This window comes from Portunus trituberculatus, chromosome 23 (genome assembly GCF_017591435.1).
Source record: "Portunus trituberculatus isolate SZX2019 chromosome 23, ASM1759143v1, whole genome shotgun sequence".
NCBI classification, from domain to species: Eukaryota; Metazoa; Arthropoda; class Malacostraca; order Decapoda; family Portunidae; genus Portunus; species Portunus trituberculatus.
Window position 1 is genome coordinate 603,743 of NC_059277.1, and position 21,258 is coordinate 625,000.

Below are 21,258 nucleotides of genomic sequence, written 5' to 3' on the forward strand. Positions count from 1 at the left end.
CCTTGTCTGCTGTCTCGTCTGCTCCCCTCCGCCTACCACGCCCTGATGCCACGTTCCTTCTTTCTTTACTCTTTCCCACCCTTCTCTCTCTCCCCACGTTCCGTCTGTCACCACGCCTCGCTGTTTTTTTCCCCCTCAGTTCCTTCCCGTTCCCTCGCAGTTATGGTCACTTACTAGACGGGGAAAAACAGATCCTTCCGCTGTTTCAGGCTAGTCATCTCGTTTCTTGTTCCTTCTCTCCTCCTCTCTTCTACGTAGTGGGTTATACATGAAGATGGTGTGAATTGAGGGATGTACTGTAGACCGTAGCGTGTGTTGTGCAGTGGTAGCGTAACTGTGAGACGAGAACGGAGTGATGCAGTGTGAAAGTAGTTAAAACAGTGAATGTAAGGAGAGAGATGATTAATTGTGGGCGTGTGAAGGGAAGTCGGGAGTAAGGCAGGATGTTCGTCTAGGAATAAACAAAGTGAGGGTAGAAACAAGGAAAAAAGTGGGGAAACAAGTACAGCAAGAAGGGTGAGAGTAACAGGATGCGTGTGTGATGTGGATGCAATGGGGGCATAATGAGTGTGAAAGAAGTGTTAGAGAAGACAGTGTGTGGAAGATGAAGGAGATGAGGTAGGCTGCATGTAGAGAGAGAGAGAGAGAGAGAGAGAGAGAGAGAGAGAGAGAGAGAGAGAGAGAGAGAGAGAGAGAGAGAGAGAGAGAGAGAGAACGTAAAAAAACAACCAACATGAAAGGCAAGGAAGATGAGTTTGAAAAAAAAAAAAAAAAAAAGGCACATCTGAAAAAAACAAGAGAGAAGCAAGAGAGAAGAATAATTAAAGACAAAAATGAAGTTAAAAAGATCAATGTGAGGGAGAAAGTAGGCTAGAGTGATGAGTCGCAGCGTGAACGAAGAGTGACATTATGCGTCAGAAATGTCAGATAGAGGATATTAAGACACACGAGTATGACAACACAACATATTATTTCACACAGACTGCCGCCTCCTCCAACACAGAAGACTAGTAGTAACACATGGCCATACGCTTCTCTGTTTGTGTTGCGAGAAACGCTGTACGGAAGTAAAAAGTCACATTGCACCCATGCATACGTCAGAAGCATGTGTACTTATGCTGAACGCTCTCCCAGCATCTTCTGACAGTGAACATGATGCACCACGAGCGATGGTGACCCGTCTCATGATTTCCTTATTCTGAAACACTTCCTTCTCTCACCACGGCAATTTTCAAAGACCACAGAGATGATTAGCCGGGTTTCCAAGAGTGTTTTTTCCCGTTAATAATGTATAAATATTGTAATCTGTCACCGGAACCGTATAAACACCCTTGAAAACCCGGGTAATTTCAGCTGCATGGAGTCTTTCGAATGTAATGGGATGCAGGGAAGAAGTGTTTCAAAATATGGTCCTCAGTCCCGCCCCAGGAAGTTCGCAGGGAACTAAGTTGATGCGAGGAGAAAGTAATGACACGTAACTTTGATACAATATTGATACATTTAAATAACTGAAAACAGAGAGGTAGCGAGATGATTAACTAAATGTGTCCTTACATGAAAATCAGCCATCCTAGATACTTTTGAGCGACTTAGATTAGAATGTCAGGTAAGGTTGGATTTAGTTAGGTTAGGTAAGGTGATGGTATGATAAGGTAAGGTAAGGTAAGGTTAGGCAAGGTAAGGTATGGTATGACAAGGTAAGGTAAAGTAAAGAAAGATAAAACAAAGATAAAATAAGATAAAACTGGGCTACAATAGGTTAGGTTAGGTTAGATTAATTCATTTCAATCCAATCTAAGACCCGATTCGTAAAATACCTAAGGTGGCTCGTCTTTGATTAAAAAAAAAAAAAAAAAAAAAAAAAAAATGCCGAGTTATATAATTCAACCATCACTAATAAGGAGAGTAAAGGTGTGAACAGAAGCAAACACCCACACAGCCTCACTCCCCATCATGCAACCCGCACCTGCAGCTTCCTGGGAACGAGAACACGTACGTACAATTCCTCTTCTCTTTTGTCTCGATTCCAACACTAAAACGTGTCTTAAGATTAAACCAGGAATACTAACTTACCGACACACCTCTACGAAGACACATGTCCTTGTCTTCCGCTGCTCTCACCTCACACCTGACTCTTACACCTGGATATTACAACATGCGTAGCCTAAGATAATGGTCTAATGATAACTGCACATGTACAGTTATCCCTACATCACTGACACACCTAGAAAGAGTACTTTACACATTCTGGAGGTTATTACAGGTTTCTCACTACAGTACTACTAATGCCACACTCTTATTTATTTATTTTTATTTTATTTTCTTACTACGCATTCTCTCATCGCCTTCACAAACGATCGCACACTCTTTAACATTCGCACACTCATCTCTTCATTCATGTACACTTCTCTTAGAGCTCTATGTGTAAATATATAATATACATGGGGTCTGTCACACGTAAGTCAGTTTATTTACTTATTTAGAAGGGTTGTCTTTTCTTTTTTCCATATGGCAGTTTGTGTTTTCTAGTTCCTTAGAAAATTAATAGTTGCGTGTGGAATTTGTTTAATGATTCACTAGTGTGTGTGTGTGTGTGTGTGTGTGTGTGTGTGTGTGTGTGTGTGTGTGTGTGTGTGTGTGTGTGTGTGTGTGTTTCGACTCCATATTAACAACGGACATCCTGACAGTTACACATTTAATAACTCCTTTATAAACGCCACACACGTATCCTGCCGATAAACAGCTTCACAACAAAATAATGAATATAAACATTTCATAAAGTCTGGACAGCTGAAACATGCCCAAGAAAAAGTACAAAAGTGTGTTTAAGTATTTGTATGAATTTGGCACACACGTTCACTAAACCTTCCTTGCTCGCTCTCTCTCTCTCTCTCTCTCTCTCTCAGTTCGAGTGTAAGTCGCTAGATGGACTTGAAATACATGTAATAGATACACTCACAATGCACAGGTGTCTAGTAATAATGTTCCCAGCGCACACTATCTATAGCGTGCGTTTCATGGAATGTTGTAGACAAAATACTCTCATTCCCAGTGCAGGACTGTGTCAAGAGTACCTACACAGTCACGGGCGGCAAGATTTGCGACAAGTCTCAAAACATTATGTTCTTACGGTCTCATTAACGGAAGTGACTCATACTCGTGAGAAAAAAAAATTATGATCGATAGTGTACATCATTTATATATACTCAGTGAGTCACATGAAATCCTACCGCTCAAGTTGATATTATGCATGTGCTAGGTTACGTTGTGTTAAAGTAGGCTCGTTTACGTATCCAGCGTTACCTTAACCATAATCTAACGCAACCTAGCTAGTCTTCACGTGACTCAAGATTACGTTAGATTAGAACAGGTTAGTTTCTAGGCAGCCGAAGTTATCCTACCCTAACCTAATTTAACCTAATTAACCTCATCATAATGGGTGATCTTCATATAACTAATATTTCTTTTTATTTGGATGAATAGATTGAGTTAGATTACAAGAGGTTAGTTGAGATAGCCACAAATAATATCCTGCACTAATCTAACTTAATCTAGCAAACCCCGACACAATTTTTTTTTTTATAATTAAGCTTAACGTGGCTGATGTTCATGTGATCCAAACTATTTCACACATGGCATGAGATACACAACACTGGTGCCAAACTTGAGCGATTCGGTAAAGAAGTGTTGAGCGCGACCGTACCTGAGGAGAGTTTGGTCTTGGGATGCGCTACACGGCTAACCCTCCTGCCTGCTCTCCCGCTACTCGACTCACCCCGCCCGACATGCCGACCTGTCCTCCAACACTGACATCACGGTCTCGGAAGCACCCTATAAGACAGAAACTAACACATATCTAATTAACACTAAGTAATGGATGCCTACGCGTGACCCCACCTTCGTAAAACAGTCGGAGTTCTCAAGCCTATATTTTGAAACGCTTCGGACTCTCGCTACAACGATTTCCAAAGATCACGGGGTTCTCTGTCGGATTCCCAAGGGTGTCTCTCCACATGAACAGCTCTGAATCCATAATACACCACCAGCAAATTGGAAAGGCACACCTGAAAACCAGCAAACAGACAACATCAGTGGAGAAGAATCGAGACGAGGATCCGAAACATTTGAAAATACACGCCTTGACTAAAGCATCTCCGCGTCTACCAGAATAACAGAAGACTTACACCCACCGTAAAGGTTTAGACTGTTACGGCAGCTATGGGAAGGCTACGACTATATCACTATGCTGGTGACCACAGCCTCGGGAACCAGTGAATTGTGGGTAAGACTACGGACCTTCCCCCGTCCCCTGCCAGCCACAGGACCTTGCGAGGCGCCTCAGAAGACTAAAATCCTCAATGTGACGCCCCTCGCAGGCTTTTCCTTAGCTGGAGTCGAACGCGGGCATGGCATGAAGACAATGCTAAGTGCCCTGGTCGTGTAGGTTGTGTTTCTGAGCGTCAAGGAAACGGAAACTAGCCCTTATTATGCATTTTTTGGTTAAATAACGGGTCCCTTGACGGAAAATTGAACATAAGGTAAATAAACAGAAAAAAAAAAAAAAAAAAAAAAAAAAAAAAAGAATCTGAAACTTACAGTACTGAGTTAATAAGTCCGTGTTTATAAGCTAACGAAACGAATCTCTCGCTTGCTTGTGGGTTTCGAAGTTTCAGAAAAATGAACCTTCACGAAATGGGTACCAAGGAAGAAGGAATGGTGCGAAGGTGGAGCAGGGAGAGAACACAGCACGCACTATCTCCACCACACTATTTCACTACACAAACAAGGGTGGAGAGAGAGAGAGAGAGAGAGAGAGAGAGAGAGAGAGAGAGAGAGAGAGAGAGAGAGAGAGAGAGAGAGAGAGGGACGAAGGAGAGGAAGGGGAAAAGACTTGCGTAAACTCAGATGGCAATGAATGGCGTGGGTGCTCTAGTGTCTAAAAGGAAAGCAAGGGTTTGGGGAAAATGTGATTCTGCTTAGCAAGGTACGCACAAATCTGCAATGCCCGACCAGTGGGCCTCGACTACTGACACGGAGGCGAAACTCAGAATAGGGGATCAGGAGGAGGAGGAGGAGGAGGAGGAGGAGGAGGAGGAGGAGGAGGAGGAGGAGGAGGAGGAGGAGGAGGAGGTAGAAGAAGAAGAAGAAGAAGAAGAAGAAGAAACAAAACCAGATGAGGAATGAAGCTATAAACACTGAAGGAAAAAAAATGAACTTAACTTGATACTACCGGAAAGAGAGTGAAAAAAAAAAAAAAAAAAAAAAAAAGACAAGGAAGAAGAAAAGAGACAAAAGATAAGCGAGAACTGACCAATACAACAAGATAATGACAGAGGAGGCAGGAAGGCGTGGGAGTCTCACGTGGGTAGGAAGGACTTAACAAGGATAGGCGGACGCAGCGGCCTGACAGGATATTCAATTTTGAAAAGGAGGAAATAGAAACAGGAACACGAACCTGCGAGGGGAGGACGAGGACTGGCGGGGAGAGGGGTGGGGAGAGAAAGGAGGAGTTACTGCAAGGGTGAAAGAGGGAGTGAACACAATGGTGGCGGTAACATGACGACGAGGGAGAGGGAGAAGAGGAGGAAAGTGGAGGCAGATGAGATGACTCTGTTCTCTCTCACATAAAGAACTGGAAGGCGTTCTAACAACACATACGTACATACAGGTAAACAGACAGGTATCTAGAGTGACAAGGCGCCTAGTCACCTTGTTAGGGGCGCAGGGGGTAGGTAGACCAATGCTGCTCCTTTTAAGAAGCCTTCTCTTCCACCTCCACGCACAGAGGGACACACAAGGAGTCTCTATGAAGAGACTCTCTCACTGCTAACCTTCACACCAACACGGATGTTCGGCTCACCATCTCACACATCCAACCCACACACACACAAACACACAGACACAAGACACACGCTTCAAATCCCGCGAAAAAAAAGATAAAAGAAAAAAAAGAAAAGCCTTCAGTGTCAGGAAAACACATCGTACAGACACTGCATTTGGGTTTGTTGTCTATAAGAATGATGCTCGTGTCATTTCATATACCGTGATACTCTTAGCACACTGCCTAGGTGGGTGGCGGTGATGTGAGCAGTCGATAATGGCGAGACGGTGAATGTGGAGTGGAGTGCGCGAGTATTAAGGGAAGGCGAAACAAACATACCAGCAGCCGTTAACATGTAGCATTCCTTGCTTGGCTGCGTCCTTCAGCACTGACTCAAGTGCTTCGCTCACCCCTCAGGGTCATGCTTAACTATTATCACCACTTATGGGATTACACACACACACACACACACACACACACACACACAGTAACGTGCTTCAGCCGTCCCATTACGAGTCTCGCAGATGATTGGAAGCTACACAGCTGAGGGTAGACTTGTTGCTCACTCACTGGCATCAGAGTGAGAGGAAGCGTGTAAAGAGTGCCAGTAATGCTATTATCACGCTAACTTTTCCTCTCTCTCTCTCTCTCTCTCTGCGCGCCAAACACACCACGCCCCACACTTCTCTCTTCACTTGTGACCTTTGATGTACGTCTATGGCAGTGATCCCATGAATGCCGATGATGTTACGCTCATAAGGGTGATGTTCCAGCATGAGCCTACTTTCTTTTCAACCGTCTGGCTCTGGTTTCACTCACAGGCTATCGTGGACAATCTCGTACTGTTTGAGCATATCAGAATCTTAGTGTTTTTCTAGAGCGTATTAGTTTTTATTTATCATTTTAGGTTCGTGTGTGTGTGTGTGTGTGTGTGTGTGTGTGTGTGTGTGTGTGTGTGTGTGTGTGTGTGTGTGTGAAGTATTTGATCGTGAAACTATATACAGTATACCTCACTGATTACTTTTCTGGTTGTGCTTTTTTTTCTAAGTGTTTAGCAAGTGAAGCATGAAATTAGTCTACAAATCCGGATTCTCACTAATGTTTGCTTGATGGTTACAGCTATTGAAGCATCAAAACACTGGTTGTAGATATCATTCGAGTTCATATTTTTCTTCTCTCCAATGGTCAAACTACTGAATCATGAAAACACAAGTATCATTCATGATCTCAAAGCGAATTTTTCCCCAAGTGATGGTATTAAAGTGAATCAAATGCAGCCTTTCTATACAAACTCATCGAGCCTGCCAAAAGCGTAGATTTTAAACCACTTTGCTCATTAGTAGTATTATGAAAGGCCACTGCCACTGCCGACGCTAGGTCCTTAAAAAATAATCACTGCAGCCCCATCACCAACCCTGAAAACCCAAATAACTTCCACTCGCGTGTTTGTAGCAGCTGATAAAGCACAATCTACTGAACTGTATCACTGGAGCCACGATAACACGATGAAAACCCACTCCAGTCCTCTGCGTTACGCTACTAACACTGTGGCAAAGTTCTTAATACTCAGGATATCACTAGTAATTTCCACTCTAGTCTGTTGTTACTGGTAATGCAGTGTCCTTGGTTAACAAATACTGGAGCCACGGTAACACTCCTGTGCTCTAGTAATTGCCACGCCTATTGTTTATGGCTAGTGACACATAACCCTTGTCTTAATCACTGTATCACCAGAGCCACACTAACGCTTCGCAAGATTATAGCAACTTCCAACTCTGCCAATTAGTGAAGACGCTGAAACGTTTAGAATGGAAATCGGAATCACACGCGCGCGCACACACACACACACACACACACACACACACACACACACACACACACACACACACACTACCCTACATCTCTACACCTTCTGAACAGCACAACGAAAGCGGTGCTACACCCAGGTACTCTCGCTAGAAAATAGGGGATGTGGAGGAGTCTACTTTTTACATTCTTCACTAGACGTACTTTATATAAATGACTAGTGTGTTTCGTAGCTTTTACATAAGCATGCTAGCATCATCTGGAGGCGTGTAGGGAGGGGCAAAGGAAAGTTGTGCTGGGTTAGGGGTAGTCAGGGAAGGGGAGATGGGCTAGGTGTGTGTGGGATTTGCAAAGGTGAAGGGATGGTGGATTAGACACAACAATTAAGACGCTTTGTCAAAAATATAATGTATTGGTCCAATGTCAACTCTCGCTTTGTTGATACCGGGGAATGAGTGAGTGAATGCAATGAAGGAAATGAAGGAAATGGGAATGAAAAGAGGAAACCAGCGAATAATTTGAGTACTTCGTGACATACAAGGTGATTTTTTGTTGTTGTAATACAAGACATAGGAAAAAAAAAAGAAAGGAAAATGATATTAAATAATATAACAAGAGGAAGTAAAAACACAGACGAGGAAAGAGAGAAAAGTAGGTATAAGTTAATGTAAAGTAGGAAATGTTGAAGATTTCAGGTCGTTTCAGAAATGCTTGATAAAAATGAAATACACAAAATACTGCGAAAATAACACTAAATATACACTATAATTATGGTGCAGGTACATACACATTCATGACTAAATAAATAAATACTTCAGTAAGTACACAATAAAAATTCACCATTGGAAATCATGACCTTAAGTGGCTGATAACATTTAAAAAAGAGAGAGAGAGAGAGAGAGAGAGAGAGAGAGAGAGAGAGAGAGAGAGAGAGAGAGAGAGAGAGAGAGAGAGAGAGAGAGAGAGAGAGAGAGAGAGAGAGAGAGAGAGAGAGAGAGGTTTGTATGAAATCAAATAAACCAATAAAAAAGAGTAAAAAAAATATAAAGAACTGATTGAAAATTTATCAGAAAGAAACAGAAACAAACAAATACTAAGAATGACTAACAGCGAGGAGTCGTGTAAGCAAGAAGAGGAGGGGAAGGTGGAGGGGCGGAGTGGGAGAGGAGGTAGGCGGTCGGGGAGGTAGCGGAGGTGGAGGTAGTGGAGTCCAGTATAGTGAGGAAGTGTTAAAATTCGCTTGAGTGGAGGTTGGGATGGATGGATGAATGGATGGATGGATGGGGAGGAGAGAGGAAAGAGAAGGGATACAAAACCAATAGAAAAGAATCATAAATACAAAGAAAACCGGGGATAGAAAACGAAGAGTAGGTGAGTTTTCTGTAGTAATCAGATACTTGGATAGCGCCTTTGTCTTACGTCTGGTACAAACTGCTAGTCGGTATGACACTACAAAACAGGCTACCATCAGACTATTGGAGAAGTTACTGACTGACCTACACGGGAATCTCCTACTGTGGTACGTATCATGAGCAACTCTATAGTGGTGGGTGTTCGTACAAACTGCCTCGCCTGCAAAATAGTTCTATGGTGTATCTTTTGAATTCATTTGTGTGTGGACAGGAAAAGTTGCCGCGCCGGGCAGAACTCGTGAGCAGACTGACTCAACCTCGGCCGTGGTGATGCTGTGGCCTGGGCGTCTGCTCCTGCCCTGCTGACGAAAGTTCGGGTGTGGAGGGAAGGGTGGAGGTATGGTGTGGTTGAGGAAGGGAGGGTGGAAGAGCCAGCATCACCACAGCCACCACCAAGTCCCCGTTAACAGGTCCAGCCCTGAACGCTAGGGTTTCCCCTCAATTCCTCATGTGGGGAACAGAAAACGGGGAAGAAATGCTCAGGCCAGACGAAAGGAAACAGACCAACATGAATGCCTAAGTTCAGGAAGCCTTAACCGCCACAGCCACCGCAGCCACCGCAGCCGCCACACCCCCCACACCCACCGCAGCCGCCACAGCCGCCGCAGCCCCCGCACGAGCCGCAGCCGCCGCAGCCGTCGCCGATGCAGGACCTGAGGAAGGAGTTGTGAGGCGTGGAGTCTGCGTAGTAGCCGAGAGCGTGCAGCAAGCTCAGCTTCTCCACAGGAATGCGGTTGGTCTGGCCCACCACAGGGCGGTCTGGGCGAGGCTGGCACAGCACGTGGAGCACTGCAGCACTCAGGGCCAGCGAGACGTTCTCCACCAGGCACGGGTTGCCAACTCCGACCTGTGGACACACGGGGAGTATAGCAAGGCGGGCAGCCACTTGTGTTTAGCGACAAGTATCGAGCCGCGAGTAATTCACCACATTCTCACCAATACTGGTATTCTGAGATTTTCAAGTGATTTTTCATGAGCGTTTTTTCCTGTGAGGGATGTAAAAATTTTATTAGTCTGTTAATAAAAAATTTGAAAACATTATCAAAAGTCCGCGTCCATTCTAAAATACACCGAAAGGCTTTTGAGAGTGCGGCACAGAAGTGTTGCAGGATGTGGTCCATAGACTCACTGTGCTGAGTCTCGCTTTCATCTAGTCGTCAAAGGCGTCTGTCAGTCCTCGGATTTTATAAGACTGTCGCCGGATCAGATTATGTGAGACACGGAACGCACAAAGCACAAAGACTAATCGACCTGTGTCCTTTGTGTGTGTCGCATTGCCGAGTCCTCCAATCTGTCTTACAAAAGCCACTGAACTCAAGACTACGGGAAACACGGAACACAGATATTCAAGGCTGTATTCTGGAGAGCTTTGTCTTTCACCAGGGATACTTTAAGCAGTTAGAAAGACCTTAAGGGTTTTCAAGGGCGTCTTCACAATTCAAATCCTAGTTTAATCAGCATGGTACACATGTAAATGGAAAAACAAAAACAAAACAAAAACTCATTATCTCCAGCGTCTTTGAAAATATTTAGAAAGGGTTGCAATAGTTCTCAATAATCATAATTCAAATGGTAGCTTAACAAAATATTCTGTCCGTGTAAATTGAAAAATATATAAGAATAATACGTCATCTTTTGTGTCTAAAAGTTGTTGCATTTCTGAAGTTTTTAAAGAACATGACTGATTAAGCGACCTTATCTTCTTTAATACTGGCCTATCTACCTCCAAAAACCCTCATCTTCCCTCCTCCTTACCCACAAAACCCTCATCTTCCTTCCTCCTTACCCCAAAACCCTCATTTTCCCTCATCCTTACCTTCAAAACCCTCATCTTCCTTCCTCCTTACCCCCAAAACCCTCATTTTCCCTCATCCTTACCTCCAAACTCCTCATCTTCCCTCCTCCTTACCTCCAAACTCATCTTCCCTCCTCCTTACCTCCAAAACTCATCTTCCCTCCTCCTTACCTTACTTGTGACACCTTTATACCTTCACTCTCCTTTCCTTCAGTACAAACACACCAATACCTCCCTTGCGCTTCCCTCCATACCTTTACAACACTTAATATTTCCTCCTCCTTACCTCCAGTACCTCCCGGCCACCTACCTCATTATCTCTCTCCATTCCTTACCTCCAACACTTCCTCCTCCTCCTTACCTCCAATACCTCCACACCCGTCATCTCTAACTCCTTCTTCCCCTTATTTCAAGCATCTTCCCTCCTCACTTGCATCTACAGTACCTCATTATCTCTATTCTTTACCTCCAACACCCTTCCCCTCTTTACCTCCTCCCCGTTCCAATACCTCTCTCCCTACCTTCCATCCGGTCCTTACCTCCAACACGCCTCTCTCCATGTCGATGGTGACGCCGCCGAGACAGAAGGTGTACTCTCGCCTCTCGTACGGCAGAATGACGGAGCGGTGCTGGAACTGGCGCAGCATGTGGATGTGTAGCGCCAGGTGGCCGGGGGAGCCTGGCCTTCCACGCCCGTCTGAAGGGGACACCGCCTATCTTAATCACGTTCCCAGTAATTGAAAAAGGAAGCGTAAGACTAGTGAAGGTTTTAAAAGAAGTAAACATTCCATTGAACACTACAAGAATGCGGTGGTGTGGTGTGTGGTTTGGTCGTGTCAGGCGCCACTCTTATCCTTTTTTTTTTTTCAATTATTTTCATCACTATTTTGTTCTTTTTAGGGTAAATTTTCAGGTATTTTTTTTTAAGGGATTTTTTTGTTTTCGTTTCGTTTCATACAAGTAGTTGAAAAATTCTGCGATTCTGATTGGTGACTGGGCTGCAGGCTGAGCTGTGATTGGATAGTAATGGTAGTGGTTGTTGCTGTTGTTGTTGTTGTTGTTGTTGTTACTGTTGTTTGTTATTGTTGCGAGGGAGAGAAGTAAGCTGAGGCAAAGAAGCACAGAAATTTTTACCTCATCAGAAAAAAAAAATAAATAAAATTAACAGAATAAAATAGAGAGTAACAGCGAGAGGAAAGAAATGTTTGGGAAAAATTTAAGTTTTTTTCTATTTTTACAACAATTTCGCCAACTTTGCATGATTATCTGTATATTTTTTTTCTTTATTTTTGTCTAAAGTTCTGGAAGAAACAAATAGATTAAGACGATTGTTACTGATCTAATGAATGATATTTCTAGTGGTAGCCAACTGAGAGAGAGAGAGAGAGAGAGAGAGAGAGAGAGAGAGAGAGAGAGAGAGAGAGAGAGAGAGAGAGAGAGAGAGAGAGAGAGAGAGAGCAAACAAAAAACATAAAAGAACAGACAGACAGACAGACAGACAGATACATACAGACAAAAAAAAAGACAGTATCAGAGACAAAGAGAAACAGACAGACAGACAGACAGACAGACAAAGACAGGAATATATACACACAGAAACCAAAAGAAAAAAAGAGAAAAAAAAAGAGGAGAAACTGAGAAACAGAGAAAGACGGAAATGGAAAGAGGAGATAAGAACAGAAAACGAAAATTATAGAGAGAGACAGAAACAGACAGACAGACAGACAGACAGACGGAGAGAGATAACCAAGAAACACAACCATCACGGCACAGCACCACAACACATTCACGGTTCACGGTTCACTTGGGTTCTTGGGCGGGTGTGGGGTCGCCTGGCCACGGTTCACGGTACACAGACAGCCACAAGTCAGTCAGAAGCCAAGCGACTAATTAAAGGAGCGGCAGGTGCGTCACGATCCTCAGTCAACAGGTGTGAGGTAACAGGTGAGAGGGAGAGGTAACTGAGCGGCACTGAGAACATCTGAGGTATGAATGTGATTACTTGGTGTGTGTTGCCTCAGTTATTTCCTTGATGTGACTTTTTGTGGTTTTTGGAAGTTTATTTTCTTGACATTATTTGTTTTCAGATATATTAGGATTTAATGGGAGAATTTCAATACATTTCTTTAATATTATTTCTTTGATGTGACTTTTTTTATGATTTTTTGAAGTTCATGATTATTTTACAGTATCGGTTTTATTTTATCTAATATATTAAGTTTAGCTAGAAAATTCAATACCAAATTTCTTTTCCCATTTTGTAAAATTCTATAAGTAAATATGAATATAAAATCTAACATGTCATTCACACAATTTTGATATTCAGCATTCAAGAAAAACTTCGATATTTATATATATTTTTTTCAACATTTACATTTTCCTTTAAACATTCGACATGCAAAAGCAAATACTCTAACTTCACAACAATTACAACATCATTTCACTAAGTTTCCCACATCCAAAACATTTCTTTACATTCCGATCACAATCCCTTTTATCACCAGGACACTTCATTACACCTGTGACCTTCAGATCGCCACTGGACACCTGCGTGGACACCTGAGGACATAACACACACACACACACACACACACACACACACACACACACACACACAGCTATTCACACAGGAGACATCACGACACACCTCACCTCACGACTCCCAAGAAGCGAGTCAGTGGCGAGGTGAGGGCAGGCGTCCAGCACTACTCTACCCACACAGCCAACACTCAACACACATGCGGGAGTGAATGAGGGCGATGAGAGGGAAGCAAACCCAGACGTGCAGCCCTCCAGTATCGTGAGGGGTAAGGGTTGGGACGGAGGAGCTGGAGGTTGTGAGGTTGTGAGGGAATGAAGGGATGAGTTTTGGGGGTATTTTTCTATTCTTTTCTTTTTTTTATTTATCAGGGAAGGGAGAGGGGAGAGCCTGGAGGGTGCCGTTTTGTGTGTGTGTGTGTGTGTGTGTGTGTGTGTGTGTGTGTGTGTGTGTGTGTGTGTGTGTGTATCATTCATGTGTGTGTGTGTGTGTGTGTGTGTGTGTGTGTGTGTGTGTGTGTGTGTGTGTGTGTGTGTGTGTGTGTGTGTGTGTGTGTGTGTGTCATTGCTTGTGATATATGTTTTCATACTTGTGTGTGTGTGTGTGTGTGTGTGTGTGTGTGTGTGTGTGTGTGTGTGTGTGTGTGTGTGTGTGTGTGTGTGTGTGTGTGTGTGTGTGTGTGTGTGTGTGTGTGTGTGTGTGTGTGTGTGTGTGTGTGTGTGTGCAAATGACACAGGGGAAAAGCTTCACACAATATCACAAACTTTCCGTCTCTTTTTTTTTCCTATAACTTATGACAATTTTTTTCTTAATTTCTTTCTTTCTTTCTTTTGTTGGGGAGGAAATGGGAGAGACTCATGGTGAATACACATATACAAATAAATGTTTGAAAAAAAGGACTTATGGAGAAAAAATGGACCAATGTGGAGGGAGGGGGTAACTTCAGAATCAAGCTAAAAAATGGAAAAAAAAAAAAAAAAAATGTGTGAAGGTGAGTGAGAGAAAACGGGAAAACGACGCCTTAGTGCAACAAAAAACGGGATGTGAAGGGAGACCAAAAAAAAAAAAAAAAAAAAAAATGTGTGTGTGTGTGTGTGTGTGTGTGTGTGTGTGTGTGTGTGTGTGTGTGTGTGTGTGTGTGTGTGTGTGTGGACGCAAAACCCAGATGAATAAAAAAATAAATAAAAACGAATTATTAATAAGATGAAGGTTTTTGAGGGAGGGAGGGAGGGAGGAAGGGAGGGAGGAAATGAAGGAAGGAAGGAGGAAGGAAGGAAGGAAGGAAGGAAGGAAGGAAGGAAGGAATGGAAAGAAAGGAGGGAACTAGAAACTTATGGTGAGGGAATATGGAAGGAAGTAAAAATGTGGGAAGGAGGGATAAGAAGGAAACAGAAGAGGTCTTTAAGAAGAAGAGAGAAAAAGATAAACAAGGACGAAGGAAAAATGAGGAGAAAGGATAAGGAAAGGACTTAGTGGAGAGACGTGGGAGGGGGGAGAGGGAGAGAAGGGAGGAGGAAGGGAGAGGGGAGAGAAATAGGGGGGAGGAGTGAGGAGAGGATTTGAAAGAGCCTATAGTGAGCAAACTTTAAGTGGACTTGCTAACTTGATGGGGAGGGAAGAAGAGAGAGATTTGCAGTAAGACACGAAAAAAAAGAGGAAGGAAGAAGAGAAAAGAAATAAGAGGATGTTAGCAAGAGGGAGAAGAGGAAAGAGAGGAGAGGAAAGAAATGAAGAAGGGATTAAAGAAGTGAACGAAAGAGAGAGACAAAGAAACAGAGAGACAGAGAGTGTATAAAAAACGAAAATTCGGAGTGAAGAACCTTAAATACCTAAGAGGCAGAGAAAGGGAGATGATTTAAAGGCAGGAACAAACAACTTGAACACAACACATTTGGAAGGAAGGGAGGAAAGAAAGTGAGGGAGGGAAACTATGACATTCTTACAGCCAAGGGGATGTTTAGACAATGAGTAGCAGTCCTTGTCTCTGTTACGTCGAGGGTGAATATAGGTGTCCAAAATAGTGAATTAAGGGTAGACTCAAGTGGGCCTTTTTTTTAATCTTTTCTTTTTTTTTGCCCTTGGCTGGCTCTCTTCCCTTCATAAAAAAAAAAAAAAAGACTGAATCCTGACACTTTTCGAGTAGTTTCCCCTGCCAAAGCACCTTTCCGTTTTCTGCTAACCCCTTCAGTACTGGGACGCATTTCTTCCACGAGTTTTAGGCATGATTTGACGATTTTATTTACATTAGGAAGGGTTTATGGAGCTCAGAAGATTAATAGTCAGAATCTTCACCAGTTTAATCCCCACATAAGATTCTGAAGCTGTATAAATCACCAAGTAGTAAGCAGAATGAATATGAAAACGTGTCATGGTACTGAAGGCGTTAATGCAGGCTGAGGAGAGTCGAAGAGAGAAAATTAAAACAAGAAGAAAATTTTGATATACCTAGTTACTCCCTACGAAAAATTGGCTAATAATGTTTATGATTTTTCTTCTCTCTCGTTTCGTTTTGTTTTGTTTTAGAAATGTAGAAAAAAAAAAGTTGAAGGGACGAAGAGACAAAAAATAGACAATGAATACAAGCGATAGTAATCAGTAAAACTCTTCAGAAAATTGGCCAATACTGTTTATATATACTTATTTATCTCGTTGTTTGCTGTTTTGGGACTTTGGGAGAAAAATAAAAGTCTATGGTAAGAAGAAGAAGAAGAGAAAGACAATTAACTAAAAAAAAATATCAATGTCATTTCGAATTTTTGAATAACCTTAATAATTTTTTCCCTTTTCTCATTTTAGGAGGAGAGAGAGAGAGAGAGAGAGAGAGAGAGAGAGAGAGAGAGAGAGAGAGAGAGAGAGAGAGAGAGAGAGGTGGAAGGGGAGAATATAGAGATAATGCAGAGTTAGAGTTGGGGAGGGTGGGGAGGAGATGGGATATTGGTCTTTGGGGAATGAATGAGGGAGGGGGAGTGAATGAGAAGGTGGGAGGTGTGAGGAGGTGAGGGGAGAGGAGAGGAGAGGAGAGGAGGGAGGGAGTTGGTGGTGGTGGTGGGGGGTGAGGAATAGGAAAATAGAGGAGGGGTGTGAGGGAAGGAAGGAATACCACGCGAACCTCAGTCACCCCAGCTGCGAATGGGATGAGTTAGGGCAAGTTAAGTTAGATTAGGTTAGGTACGGTATGCTAACCTAACCTAACCCGTCCTGACTCACACCAAGAACGGTTATTAGGTTCGATTAGAGTAATTTTGAGAACCTCACTCGATCTAACATGTAACTCACACCACGAATGGCTGTTCACTTGTATTAACCTAGATCACATCAACTTAACCTGGTCAGTATTAACTCACATGAAGGAAGAGATCAGGTTAACAATATGACAACCTGAGTTAACTTCTATCCTCTCCTAGTTCACCCCAAGAGGAGCGGTTAGATTGCATTAGGTAAGGGTAGGTCAATTTAGGGTTCTTCTAATCCAAGTGTGAGCAAACTATGGCCCGCCAAAGGAATTCATACGGCCTTCCAATGTTAGTAAAATTAAAAGAGAAAGTTACCAAGCATTGCTAAATAATATTGTGATCATTTTCTGTTTTCTTCCCACAGGTGTGCGAATGCGTGGGAGAGTAGCCTTATCCTTAAAAAAGCTTTAATTTTGTCTGTTTTAAATATTGATTATTTTGGATTTATATACTAGCTATCCGGCAGTGTAATATTGCAATTTTTTATGTGACCCTTGCACTGAAAACGCTCTAATCTAACTTAATCCACCCTCAAGGATTTTTATTTATTTTTTTTTTTATTTATACCATGTGGGGTTTTCACGGGAATTTATGGGCTAAAGGAAGTACTTTTTGGGGTACCTCCTATCCCAAAGCCCACCCGTTAGGAAACCGTTGCCCCGAGTGAGGAAACCCAACCTACACTCGGACCGTGGACAGGATTAGAATCCGTGCGCTTGGAGACCTCTCGGACCCCAAAGCACGCATGGTTCCACTGTACCACGGCGGCTTCATTTCTGAGGATTTTAGGTTGGGCAGGCCAGATCACATTTAGTCAGTTAACTTCGATCGAACCCAACCCATCCAAACCCTCAAGGGATGCGTTAAGATAGGTTAAGATTTGATAGATTGGATATTCAGTGACCCAACCTAATCTATCCAAGGGTGGGAGTCAGAATGTTAGGCTAGATTAGATAAAGTAACTTATCTTAACCTAACTTTACTAAGCTTATCCTAAGAGAAGCCACCTAGGGAACAACTGGGATAAGATAAGTTAGATTACATTTAATAACTAACTCATCCAAACCTTAGCTACCTCAACTGAACCCAAGAAAAGATTAAGCTAAGTAAGATTTTAATGCTTTAGTCTAACCTAACTTAACCTGCCCTGCCCTAACCAAACCCAGGGGCGGCACGAGGGGCTGAGGTTCACGTGGGCGGCAGAAAGTCCCCGGCCAAGTCAGCAAGACGCAGCTAAGAGACCAAAGCGAGGCGCACCTGAGTGAGGAGCGACAGTCCAGGTAAAGAATGTGTGTGGAGACAAGAACACAAATCATCGCTTAGAGAACACCCTCCTACACCTCCTCCTCCTCCTCCTTCTTCTCCTCCTCCTCCTCCTCTTAAAGTGACTCCCTCCTCCTCCTCCTCCTCCACCAGCTGGGGTGTTGTTACTAGTGTAGCTCGTGAACCGGCCATGATCCTGCCTGATGAAGAACTGCTGCTGAGGCCTGAAGACTCGCCATTCTGTTGGTTCCTGGAGCCAGGCGACGTCACTGGGGGGTTAGTGAGGCTGTTAGTGGAGTTACTGAGGTCGTTAGTGGCGTTAGAGGTAGTGTCGCTGGTGTTGGAGGGCGTATGGTGGTGGTAGTGGTGGTGGTGGTGGTGGTGGTGGTGGAGGTGGTGATGGACAAGAAGCTGAGGTGTGGTAACAAGGTCGTGGGTGGTTAGTTGTGTCATAGGTGGAGGAAGACAGATGGTGAGGCAGCTGTGGTCAGTGGTGACGCAGGTGTCCGGTGTGGCAGAGGTGACAGTGGTCATGGAAGTAAGGAAGATGATGGTGGCGGCGGGTGACAGAGGTGACGATGGTCACAGTGGTGACAGAGGTGTACTTGTGACACCGGTGACAGGTGACACGTGTGGAAGTGGTCACATAGAAGACAGAAGTGATAGTGGTGACACAAGTGACAGAGTTGGTACTGGTGACAGGGATAACAGTAACAACAGTGGTGACAGTGACAAGTGACAGTGGTGAAAGAGAAGACAGTGGTCACGTGTGACAGAAGTGACAGCGGAGACAGATGTTAGCGAGATGGCAGAGGTTGTGGGTGACGGAGGTGAAGAGTGTCTCTGTAGGCAGTCTGTAGTAGTAGTAGTAGTAGTAGTAGTAGTAGTAGTAGTAGTAGTAGTAGTAGTGATAGGAGAAGTGGTGGTGGTGGTGGTGGTGGTGAGAGTGGTGTAAGCACGGCAGGAGTGGTGCTGGTAGTAGTGGTGACACATGGTCCAGCGGTACCAATAACCACTTTACAACTGAGGCACTACCAACCTACTGGGCTACAGATAAAAGCCAATGTAGTAATAACAAGATACAGCAGACTAATACAGTACTTTAAGCTACAGAAACTACTATGGGTTAGTATGCTACACGGGGCCCCTCTCTCTGCCTTCCTTACAGTGACCCAGTGAATCAAAACACAACATTCCCTGACTCTTAAGATCACAGACTGCAACGTGAACTATAAACACACACGGACATTATGTGGCAGCCCGGAACACTTGAAATCCTTCACTATAAGACCATCATTGAACAGAGAGAAGTAGTGATCCAAAAATAATAAGAAACAAACACACTTATCTAAAGCTTAAGGGGAAGTGGAGAGTGCAAGTGAGAGAGACAGAGATGAGGAGGAGGAGGAGGAGGAGCAGGAGGACTAGTGGAGGTGAACACAGGTAAGGGGAGGCGGGTGGCATACCTGAGGGTACCCCGTTGCAGAGCCCCGCCCACTCCGCCGTGACCAGCGCCCAGTCCCCCTCGTGAGTCTTGATGACCATGCCTCGCTCGCCGCGCCGCGGGTTGAGAGAGATGGTCCTGAAGTTGTGGGAGCCCTGCGAGGAAAGCAGCGGTGAGAGGCGGAGTGAGAGGAGAGAGGGATGGGTGGGGGGCAGGAAGAGAGAAGGATGGTCATGGAAGGATGGGACGGTTTGGGAGATTAAAAAACAAGAGGGAGGGAAAGCAGAGGAAATGATGGCTGTGGAAGAGATAGCGGAGAGATTGTCAACACCAATAAGCATTGTTTGATTACAGTTTGTAAAGAGTTTGCAAACAGTATTAACACGTAGGAAACAGTTTCCAAAGTTTCGAAACAGTTTGGAAACTGCGTTTTCAAGTGATGCTTCCTGGTGTAAAATAAACCTTTAGATTGATCTTTGCCTCCATCTAAGGCAAGTAGAAAGTAAAGCACTACAAGAATACGAACAGCACACAATACTCAGGAAGCAAAGATGGTTTGCTGAGGTGCCAGACAAAGGATTTCGCAGAGAAAAGCCATAAAACACACATGAGCAGCCGTCGCATTGGCGCACGTTAGGATGCAATCTTTTGATTCTTTCTGACAATCTCCAGCGCAAAGGCTCCCTGTTCCCTATCTCTGGCTCCAACACTAACTACAATCCTGACCCAACCTGACCTGGTGGACCCTAAATGCGTGTACAAGTGTTAACTATCAGAAATGTTGACATTCCTGAACTGAGACAATAAAGAAAATCTGGAAAAGAGACACTGAAGGTGACAGTCCCTAAAGAGTAACCAAAGAATGAAAAATGACGAACAAATGTCAAAATTCAATAAAAATGAAAGCGGAAGACTACAGAACTTGTGTCACTGACTCAACAAATGTCTAAAGGAAAGTTAATCATTCTTTGCATGCCACGATGAAAGAACACAAGAAGACAACTGAATCTTGAAGTAAATTCTTTCCGTTCACTTCATGGATAACAAGACGAGAGAGAGAGAGAGAGAGAGAGAGAGAGAGAGAGAGAGAGAGAGAGAGAGAGAGAGAGAGAGAGAGAGAGAGAGAGAGAGAGAGAGAGAGAGAGAGAATTGGATCCTTATCTGGACGATCTACCTGTCTTACTGAACAAAACAAAACAAAAAACACGAAAATTAGAAAAATAAAAAAGGAAGGAAGGAAGGAAGGAAGGAAGGAAGGAATAAAGGTCCGAAGGAAGGAAATAGCCAAGGATGGGAGGAAAAATGTAAGGAAACAAATCCACAAAGACAAAAATAGTGATAAAAAAAAAAAAAAAAAAAAAAATAGAAAAGGAGGAAGAGACATGAACGAAAAAAAAAAGACAAACACAATACAAAGAGAAATAGAAGAAGAGGAAACAAACAGACAAAAATATGAAAACAGAAAAGAAAAACAAGAAGAGAAGGAATGAAATGCAGAGGAAGGAGTGACAGTAGAATGAAGGAATGAAAGACAGTAAAGGATGAAGGAGTAACAGAGAAGGAAAAAAAAGAAAAGAAAATACAAAAAAAGAACAGGAAAAATAAAAAAAATGAAAAGGAAACAAGAAGACATTGCATAAATAAGAACAAGAAAAAAAATTACGAAGGAGGAAATGAAAAGATGAAGGAATGAAAGAAGGAGAATGACGGAAGAGCAACAAGTGTGTGAAGGACGAAGAAATGAAGGAAGGAGAAGGAAGAAAGGAGAAAGTGACAGCATGAAAGAATAAAAGGAGAATAAATGAAGAGCAACAACTACATCTGGGATAAAAGAATGAAGGAAGCAGAAGGAAGGAGGAATAACAAGCGTGTAGAGTGAAGGAATGAAGGAATGACAAGGAAAGAAGAATAACAAGTACGTACAGGATGAAAGAATGAAGGAACG

At 43.3% G+C, this 21,258-nt stretch overlaps 1 protein-coding gene across 2 annotated transcripts in view; it reads right to left on the bottom strand.

Moving 5' to 3' along the window:
- Positions 1 to 11: 11 nt before the first annotated feature.
- LOC123507872 overlaps positions 12 to 21,258 on the bottom strand; it is an 87,061-nt gene continuing 65,814 nt past the window's right edge. The window contains exons 11-14 of one of the 2 annotated variants that reach the window (XM_045261136.1): positions 19,336 to 19,468; positions 11,374 to 11,531; positions 5,710 to 9,886; positions 12 to 334 (exon numbers count right to left, since the gene is read on the bottom strand). In XM_045261136.1, the coding sequence (XP_045117071.1) occupies positions 9,572 to 9,886; positions 11,374 to 11,531; positions 19,336 to 19,468 (606 nt within the window). In that variant the 3' untranslated portion in view covers positions 12 to 334; positions 5,710 to 9,571. Of the gene's footprint in view, positions 335 to 5,709; positions 9,887 to 11,373; positions 11,532 to 17,283; positions 18,139 to 19,335; positions 19,469 to 21,258 lie in introns of those variants that run through there. The other variant, XM_045261137.1, reaches the window with a different exon arrangement.